Here is a 10,000-nt window from a genome sequence, read left to right on the forward strand (position 1 = left end):
ATTCAACAATTTACCCCTCAATCTACTGTAGGATGTCCATCAAAATAATAATATTTGATTTGTGTGGTTACATTTCATTTGGATTATTGTCGGACAAGTAAATGTGTTACCAGACATAAACTAAGCTATCTGTCTGTCTCCTCTTCTAGACCACGGAACATTCCTACATCGCTGCAAAAAACCTGACAAAGCTGTGATGAGACAGACCAGATAAGCTACAGACCAGTACCACATTACTGGGCTGTGTCCTAAACGGGCTTTAACGGCTCCCTGTCTGTCTCTGTGCTCTTCACTGGCTATGAAGACAGGAAGGAAACCTCTGTTTTGGAGTATTGGGACGTACCAAACCTCCTCTTTACCAAGATTGGGGTCAATTCCATTTCAATTCCAATCATTTCAGAAAGTAAACCAAAACTCCAATTCCTCATTGAAAAGTATTGGAGGTCATTGGAATTGTACTTCCTGAATTGACTGGAATTGAAATGGAATTGAGCCCAACTGTAGCTAGCTATGGGGGTTCATACTTCCATGGAGATACATTGTAGTGGCATTGGTGTCCTGTGGGTCACTGGGTCTCTTCCTCGCCTTCACATGCCAAGCTACCAGTGTTGGTCATCCCAGTCTGTCTCTACCTACCAGTGTTGGTCATCCCAGTCTGTCTCTACCTACCAGTGTTGGTCATCCCAGTCTGTCTGCCTACCAGTGTTGGTCATCCCAGTCTGTCTCTACCTACCAGTGTTGGTCATTCCAGTCTGTTTCTACCTACCAGTGTTGGTCATCCCAGTCTGTCTCTACCTACCAGTGTTGGTCATCCCAGTCTGTCTCTACCTACCAGTGTTGGTCATCCCAGTCTGTCTCTGCCTACCAGTGTTGGTCATCCCAGTCTGTCTCTACCTACCAGTCTTGGTCATCCCAGTCTGTCCCTACCTACCAGTGTTGGTCATCCCAGTCTGTCTCTACCTACCAGTGTTGGTCATCCCAGTCTGTCTCTACCTACCAGTGTTGGTCATCCCAGTCTGTCTCTACCTACCAGTGTTGGTCATCCCAGTCTCTCTGCCTACCAGTGTTGGTCATCCCAGTCTCTCTGCCTACCAGTGTTGGTCATCCCAGTCCCTCTGCCTACCAGTGTTGGTCATCCCAGTCTGTCTCTGCCTACCAGTGTTGGTCATCCCAGTCTCTCTGCCTACCAGTGTTGGTCATCCCAGTCTCTCTGCCTACCAGTGTTGGTCATCCCAATCCCTCTGCCTACCAGTGTTGGTCATCCCAGTCTGTCTCTACCTACCAGTGTTGGTCATCCCAGTCTGTCTGCCTACCAGTGTTGGTCATCCCAGTCTGTCTCTGCCAACCAGTGAGAAGACAAGTCTGTTTTCCAGTCAGACTCATCCTAATCTCTTGTGGACAGACTACATAACATAAATGGTAGCTGGCACCAGATTTTCCTTCTGGGTTTGCCGAGCTTAGCCTCATCCTTATCCCTAAGGCCTTCTAAGTAATACTTGGTCGGTAACAGTGCTTCAGTGAGTCCTTGTCCCAGGGTTTGAGGACAGATAGAGTGATCTGATTGGTCAGTCTGTTATCTGTTAGTCTCTGACTGAAGAGGCAGTACAGAGCAGGGTACAGGGTACTGTGAAATCATCCATCCACCCCAGCACTGAGCCTCTGCCTGCTTCCACAGGAAATACTGTATGCTGACGTGTGTGTGTGTGTGTGTGTGCATCTCTCTGTGTCTACCTGTCTCTCTAGCGAGCATTAGCATTATACAGTATAGGATATGTATGACAGCCAGCGACTACAGGGGGGGAGGGAGGGGGGGTCACAGTGGTACAGTCCAGCAGGGTCAGTAGTAGTCTTCATAGTTCTTAGGGTTGAGGCAGTAGAGGATCCCCCCGCCGAAGGAGAAAATGGTAGCGCCCCAGGCCAGGCCGTAACCCCAGTTGAACTCGTGGTATATGCTCATGCTGATGGTCTCAGTGAACTTGATGGGGTAGAGGACCAGACTGCAGCCCTGCAACACCACTGGAGCAGAGGGAAACAGAGGACATCTCATACACATACTGTCTATTGAAGAGGGAGAGATACATGCATATTACGTATGAATTAACCGTCTAACAAGGAATATGATATCAGAAGATAGAGATAAATAATTGTGTGTGTGTGCCAGGCCATTTAGGATCTTGAATACAAGACATGCGTCAGTGTACTGCACAAGATGTTCCCAACTCAGGGGCTCATGCTTTATGAGGATGTAACAGTGATGATGGCTATTGGGCTTCCTATCAAGCACTTTGAGAGCCTGTTTGTAGATAGGAATTGTACATTGTACAGCAATGTTGTTGTGTGTGTGTGTGAGTGTGTGTGTGTTCACCTGCAGCGAACAGCATGACAGCGACAGGTCTGTTGAAGCGTCTCCGAGAGCCGATACACACTGACACCAGGACCACCAGGAAGGAGAGCAGGACCAGAGCAGCTCCACCTAGCAACAAGGACAGGGTGGCGATCTGCCAGTCTAGAAGAGAGAGAATACATATATAGTTAAGGAAAGAGGTAGAGGAGGGAAAGGAGAGGGGAGGAGCATACGAGAGATAAGGAGGGAGAAAGGGTTGGGAGACAGAGGGAAGGAGAGATAGAGGACAGAGAGGGAAGGAGAGATAGAGGACAGAGAGGGAAGGAGAGATAGAGGACAGAGAGGGGAGGAGAGATAGAGGACAGAGAGGGAAGGAGATATAGAGGACAGAGAGGGAAGGAGATATAGAGGACAGAGAGAGAAGGAGAGATAGAGGACAGAGAGGGAAGGAGAGATAGAGAACAGAGAGGGAAAGGAGAGATAGAGGACAAAGAGGGAAGGAGAGATAGAGGACAGAGAGGGGAGGAGAGATAGAGGACAGAGATGGAAGGAGAGATAGAGGACAGAGAGGGAAGGAGAGAGAGGACAGAGAGGGAAGGATAGATAGAGGACAGAGAGGGAAGGAGAGATAGAGGACAGAGAGGGAATGAGATATAGAGGACAGAGAGGGAAGGAGAGATAGAGGACAGAGAGGGAAGGAGAGATAGAGGACAGAGAGGGAAGGAGAGATAGAGGACAGAGAGGGGAGGAGAGATAGAGGACAGAGAGGGAAGGAGAGATAGAGGACAGAGAGGGAAGGAGAGATAGAGGACAGAGAGGGAAGGAGAGATAGAGGACAGAGAGGGAAGGAGAGATAGAGGACAGAGAGGGAAGGAGATATAGAGGACAGAGAGGGAAGGAGATATAGAGGACAGAGAGAGAAGGAGAGATAGAGGACAGAGAGGGAAGGAGAGATAGAGAACAGAGAGGGAAAGGAGAGATAGAGGACAAAGAGGGAAGGAGAGATAGAGGACAGAGAGGGGAGGAGAGATAGAGGACAGAGATGGAAGGAGAGATAGAGGACAGAGAGGGAAGGAGAGAGAGGACAGAGAGGGAAGGATAGATAGAGGACAGAGAGGGAAGGAGAGATAGAGGACAGAGAGGGAATGAGATATAGAGGACAGAGAGGGAAGGAGAGATAGAGGACAGAGAGGGAAGGAGAGATAGAGAACAGAGAGGGAAGGAGAGATAGAGGACAGAGAGGGAAGGAGAGATAGAGGACAGAGAGGGAAGGAGAGAGAGGACAGAGAGGGAAGGAGAGATAGAGGACAGAGAGGGAAGGAGAGATAGAGGACAGAGAGGGAAGGAGAGATAGAGGACAGAGAGGGAAGGAGAGATAGAGGACAGAGAGGGAAGGAGAGATAGAGGACAGAGAGGGGAGGAGAGAGAGGATAGAGAGGAGGGGATATCAGGTGGTATAAACAAGAGGGAGCAAACAGCAAGTTGTCGGAGGGAAATGGAGCGAGGGGGGAGAGAGGGGGGAGAGAGAGGGGAGAGAGGGAACAGCAAGAGAGAGAGAAAGGGGGGGAGAGAGAGGGGAGAGAGGGAACAGCAAGAGAGAGAGAAAGGGGGAGAGAGAGGGGAGAGAGGGAACAGCAAGAGAGAGAGAAAGGGGGGGAGAGAGAGGGGAGAGAGGGAACAGCAAGAGAGAGAGAAAGGGGGGAGAGAGAGGGGAGAGAGGGAACAGCAAGAGAGAGAGAAAGGGAGAGAGGGGGGAGAGAGGAGGGAGAGAGAGAGAGGGGGGGAGGGAGAGAGGGGGAGACAGAGAAAGAGGGGGAGGGAGAGAGCGAATGAGGGGGAGGGGGAGAGAGAAAGAGGGGGAGAGAAAGACGGTGAGGGGGAGAGAGGGGGAGAGAGAGAGAGAGAGAGAGAAAGGGGGGGAGAAAGAGGGGGAGAGAGAGAGAAAGAGGGGGAGAGAGAGAGAAAGAGGGGGAGAGAGAGAGAAAGAGGGGGAGAGAGAGAGAAAGAGGGGGAGAGAGAGAGAAAAAGGGGGAGAGAGAGAGAAAGAGGGGGAGAGAGAGAGAAAGAGGGGGAGAGAGAGAGAAAATGGGGAGAGAGAGAGAAAGAGGGGGAGAGAGAGAGAAAGGGGGGGAGAGAGAGAGAAAGGGGGGGAGAGAGAAAGGGGGGGTCAGATAGAGATGCTGACCTGCATCTCACTGACACACATCGTTGACTAAAGAGCATTGTTGGCATGTTATCAAAATCAATCTGCCATCATCTCAACCAACCCCACTAACAACATACAGGCAAGGCAACATCTACACCCCACCAACAGCCACAACCCCACCCACAACCCCAACCCCACCCACATCTATACCCCACCCACAACCCCAACCCCACCAACAACTACACCCCACCCACAACCCCATCATCTCAACCAACCCCACTAACAACATACAGGCAAGGCAACATCTACACCCCACCCACAACCCCAACCCCACCAACATCTATACCCCACCCACAACCCCAACCCCACCAACAACTACACCCCACCCACAACCCCATCATCTCAACCAACCCCACTAACAACATACAGGCAAGGCAACATCTACACCCCACCCACAACCCCAACCCCACCAACATCTATACCCCACCCACAACCCCAACCCCACCAACATCTACACCCCACCCACAACCCCATCATCTCAACCAACCCCACTAACAACATACAGGCAAGGCAACATCTACAACCCCACCAACAGCCACAACCCCACCCACAACCCCAACCCCACCCACAACAGCAACCCCACCAACAACTACAACCCCACCCACAACTACAACCCCAACAACAACTACAACCCCAACCCCACCCACAACAGCAACCCCACCCACAACCCCAACCCCACCCACAACAGCAACCCCACCCACAACAGCAACCCCACCAACAACTACAACCCCACCCACAACTACAACCCCAACAACAACTACAACCCCAACCCCACCCACAACAGCAACCCCACCCACAACCCCAACCCCACCAACAACTACAACCCCACCCACAACTACAACCCCAACAACAACTACAACCCCAACCCCACCCACAACCCCAACCCCACCCACAACAGCAACCCCACCAACAACTACAACCCCACCCACAACTACAACCCCAACAACAACTACAACCCCAACCCCACCCACAACAGCAACCCCACCCACAACCCCAACCCCACCCACAACAGCAACCCCACCAACAACTACAACCCCACCCACAACTACAACCCCAACAACAACTACAACCCCAACCCCACCCACAACAGCAACCCCACCAACAACTACAACCCCACCCACAACTACAACCCCAACCCCACCCACAACAGCAACCCCACCAACAACTACATTCCCACCCACAACCCCATCTACAAACACACCAACAACTACAACCCCACCTACAACCCCCACCCCACCCCACCCCACCAACCACAACCCCACCCCCAACCCTACCTACAACCCCCACCCCACCAACCACAACCCCACCCCCACCCTCACCTCCACTCACAACCTCACCCACAACCCCAACCCAACCCACCACACCACCCCCACAAAATAAATAGAAGAAGGGACTAGAAAACCCTTCAGTCAGTAATAAATGTTGGTTTAGTGAGAGGTCCAGCAGCAGCTGTGTACAGTAGTTATGGTAGACACTGTGGTCAGATAAGGACAGGAAATAGAGACAATCAATCTGTTACAAACAGCTGGCTGGGTTATCTCCTGGCCAATCATGGTGACTGGCTAGATTCTGTGAAGAGGAGGATGGAGAGGAGGCTGGAGGAGAGGAGAGAAGGATGGGGGAGAGGAGGATGGGGAAGAGGAGGCTGGAGGAGAGGAGGGGAGGATGGGGGAGAGGAGGATGGGGAGAGGAGAGGAGGATGGGGGAGAGGAGGCTGGAGGAGAGGAGGATGGGGAAGAGGAGGATGGGGAAGAGGAGAGAGGAGGAGGATGGGGGAAAGGAGAGGGGAGGAGGATGGAGGACAGGAGAGGAGAAAGGAGGAGAGGAGAGAAGAAAGGAGGAGAAAGGAGGAGAGGAGAAAGGAGGAGAAAGGAGGAGAAAGGAGGAGAGGAGAAAGGAGGAGAAGACACTTAAAGATCTACAGGAGGAAAGCATGTACAGTTGTTCCAGCGATGTGAGTGAAAAACAACAAGAACTCAGGACATCATGATGAAACCTGAAGAAACATCTGAAGTGTTGTGGGTGTCTACCTTCCCTGCCCAGGAGATCCCCTCTTCTCAGTCAGACTGGTTTACACCAGATAAAGAGGGCCATGTCCCACACTAACTGTACCCTGTCCGTATGCATTAACCAGAGGCTGGATCCCAAATGGCACACTATTCCCTTTATAGTGCACTACTTTTTACCAGGGCCCATAGGGTATCCCATAGGACCCTGGTCAAAGGTGTGCCATTTGGGATGCCCTCAGAGAGGAGTAGCCTGACGTTGGAGGGGGTTATGTTTCATTCATGTTTCAGCTGTAGTCACAGTGTTCTCACAGTTACTGCTCTCAGCCAATCAGAAGACACAGCCAGGGAGTCAGCCTGGTTATAAAGAGGACCACGTGGTTGTGTTATGGTCAGACCGTATGGTCAGTTGAGGAGTGAACCACGGTCACTGCTCTCAGCCAATCAGAAGACACAGCCAGGGAGTCAGCCTGGTTATAAAGAGGACCACGTGGTTGTGTTATGGTCGGACCGTATGGTCAGTTGAGGAGTGAACCACGGTCACTGCTCTCAGCCTATCAGAAGACACAGCCAGGGAGTCAGCCTGGTTATAAAGAGGACCACGTGGTTGTGTTATGGTCAGACCGTATGGTCAGTTGAGGAGTGAACCACGGTCACTGCTCTCAGCCTATCAGAAGACATGGTTATTTCCAGAACCGGGGCTGAGGGAGTCAGGCTGGTTAGATGGACTGTGTTTGTGTAGTGGTCCGACTGTATGGTCAGAGAGGGAGTGGACCAGTGGCAGGCAAGGACACTAGGCAGGGAGAATGGTTACAAGAGGGGGAGGGGGAGGGGGAGAGAGGGAGTGGACCAGTAGTGGACAAGGACACTAGGTAGGGAGAATGGTTACAAGAGGGGGAGGGGGAGAGACCACTGAGGTCTTCATGTAGTTGGTTGGTACCAAGAACTACAGACAGTAACATGTGTATTGGTTCCACTTTAAAGAACTACAGACAGTAACATGTGTATTGGTTCCACTTTAAAGAACTACAGACACTAACATGTGTATTGTGGTTCCACTTTAAAGAACTACAGACACTAACATGTGTATTGGTTCCACTTTAAAGAACTACAGACACTAACATGTGTATTGGTTCCACTTTAAAGAACTACAGACACTAACATGTATCGTGGTTCCACTTTAAAGAACTACAGACACTAACGTATCGTGGTTCCACTTTAAAGAACTACAGACACTAACATGTGTATTGGTTCCACTTTAAAGAACTACAGACACTAACATGTATCGTGGTTCCACTTTAAAGAACTACAGACACTAACGTATCGTGGTTCCACTTTAAAGAACTACAGACACTACATGTGTAGTGGTTCCACTTTAAAGAACTACAGACAGTAACATGTATCGTGGTTCCACTTTAAAGAACTACAGACAGTAACATGTGTAGTGGTTCCACTTTAAAGAACTACAGACAGTAACATGTGTAGTGGTTCCACTTTAAAGAACTACAGACAGTAACATGTGTAGTGGTTCCACTTTAAAGAACTACAGACAGTAACATGTGTAGTGGTTCCACTTTAAAGAACTACAGACAGTAACATGTGTAGTGGTTCCACTTTAAAGAACTACAGACACTAACATGTGTATTGGTTCCACTTTAAAGAACTACAGACACTAACATGTATCGTGGTTCCACTTTAAAGAACTACAGACACTAACGTATTGTGGTTCCACTTTAAAGAACTACAGACACTAACATGTGTATTGGTTCCACTTTAAAGAACTACAGACACTAACATGTATCGTGGTTCCACTTTAAAGAACTACAGACACTAACGTATCGTGGTTCCACTTTAAAGAACTACAGACACTACATGTGTAGTGGTTCCACTTTAAAGAACTACAGACAGTAACATGTGTAGTGGTTCCACTTTAAAGAACTACAGACAGTAACATGTGTAGTGGTTCCACTTTAAAGAACTACAGACAGTAACATGTGTAGTGGTTCCACTTTAAAGAACTACAGACAGTAACATGTGTAGTGGTTCCACTTTAAAGAACTACAGACAGTAACATGAACAAAACCATTTAGACGATGGACTCAAAATGACTCTGAAGAGCCATGAAAGAAGCTCACTGAGATTCTTATTTTCAATGACAGTCTAGGAACAGTGGGTTAACTGGTCTAGGAACAGTGGGTTAACTGCCTGTTCAGGGGCAGAATGACAGATTTGTACCTTGTCAGCTCGGGGATTTGAACTTGCAACCTTTCAGCTGCTAGTCCAACGCTCTAACCACTAGGCTACCCCTTTCACACCTCAGTGGGACTTATTTAAAGGAAGGAATGTGTAGCAGCATGTGACTGCCTGGATTAGAGGCCTGGACATGTTTCTCATCACTCAGTTTAGTTATTAGAGGTTCTGACTGGTCACTTCTTACAGGGATTCACCTTTCACTGCAGTGGGCTAAACCAGGGTCACACAGAATGGTTCTTGGTCGTCTTAAACTAATCTACTTTGTAACAACAGTATCCACCTCACACACATGGTTATGGGTTTAACAACAGAAGACACCTCACACACATGGTTATGGGCTTAACAAAAGAAGACACCTCTATCATGTCAGATATAGAGTTGAAAATGTCTTACATTTTGATTTTGCATCCCAACATTACACTTTATATACATTTGACATGAAAAAAAGTGTATTAATTATGAAATTATGAATAACATTCCCCCCATGAGGCCACTAGAGGGCGATTTGGTCATCTGACTACAGGAAAGGTATTAAAGATTATCCATACATTGCGTCTTAAATTGCCTGTAGTTTTGCACACATCCATGTGTGTGTGTGTGTGTGTGTGTGTGTGTGTGTGTGTGTGTGTGTGTGTGTGTGTGCAACATGCGTGTGTGTCCATGTGTGTGTGTGTCCAAACTGAAAAATTGGGCGTGCAAAATTATTCAGCCCCTTTACTTTTCAGTGCAGCAAACTCTCTCCAGAAGTTCAGTGAGGATCTCTGAATGATCCAATGTTGACCTAAATGACTAATGATGATAAATACAATCCACCTGTGTGTAATCAAGTCTCCGTATAAATGCACCTGCACTGTGATAGTCTCAGAGGTCCGTTAAAAGTGCAGAGAGCATTATGAAGAACAAGGAACACACCAGGCAGGTCCGAGATACTGTTGTGAAGAAGTTTAAAGCCGGATTTGGATACAAAAAGATTTCCCAAGCTTTAAACATCCCAAGGAGCACTGTGCAAGCGATAATATTGAAATGGAAGGAGTATCAGACCACTGCAAATCTACCAAGACCTGGCCGTCCCTCTAAACTTTCAGCTCATACAAGGAGAAGACTGATCAGAGATGCAGCCAAGAGGCCCATGATCACTCTGGATGAACTGCAGAGATCTACAGCTGAGGTGGGAGACTCTGTCCATAGGAC

General features: G+C 48.9%; 1 protein-coding gene across 1 annotated transcript in view; it reads right to left on the bottom strand.

The window, feature by feature from the left end:
• Nucleotides 1-77: 77 nt before the first annotated feature.
• Nucleotides 78-10,000, bottom strand: part of LOC110527183 (transmembrane protein 47) — a 15,981-nt gene continuing 6,058 nt past the window's right edge. The window contains exons 2-3 of the mRNA XM_036951617.2: nucleotides 2,366-2,506; nucleotides 78-2,016 (exon numbers count right to left, since the gene is read on the bottom strand). Of these exons, the coding sequence (XP_036807512.1) occupies nucleotides 1,838-2,016; nucleotides 2,366-2,506 (320 nt within the window). The 3' untranslated portion in view covers nucleotides 78-1,837. The remainder of the gene's footprint in view (nucleotides 2,017-2,365; nucleotides 2,507-10,000) is intronic.

This window comes from Oncorhynchus mykiss, chromosome 18 (genome assembly GCF_057628025.1).
Source record: "Oncorhynchus mykiss isolate SJ-2025 chromosome 18, ASM5762802v1, whole genome shotgun sequence".
Classification (NCBI taxonomy): Eukaryota; Metazoa; Chordata; class Actinopteri; order Salmoniformes; family Salmonidae; genus Oncorhynchus; species Oncorhynchus mykiss.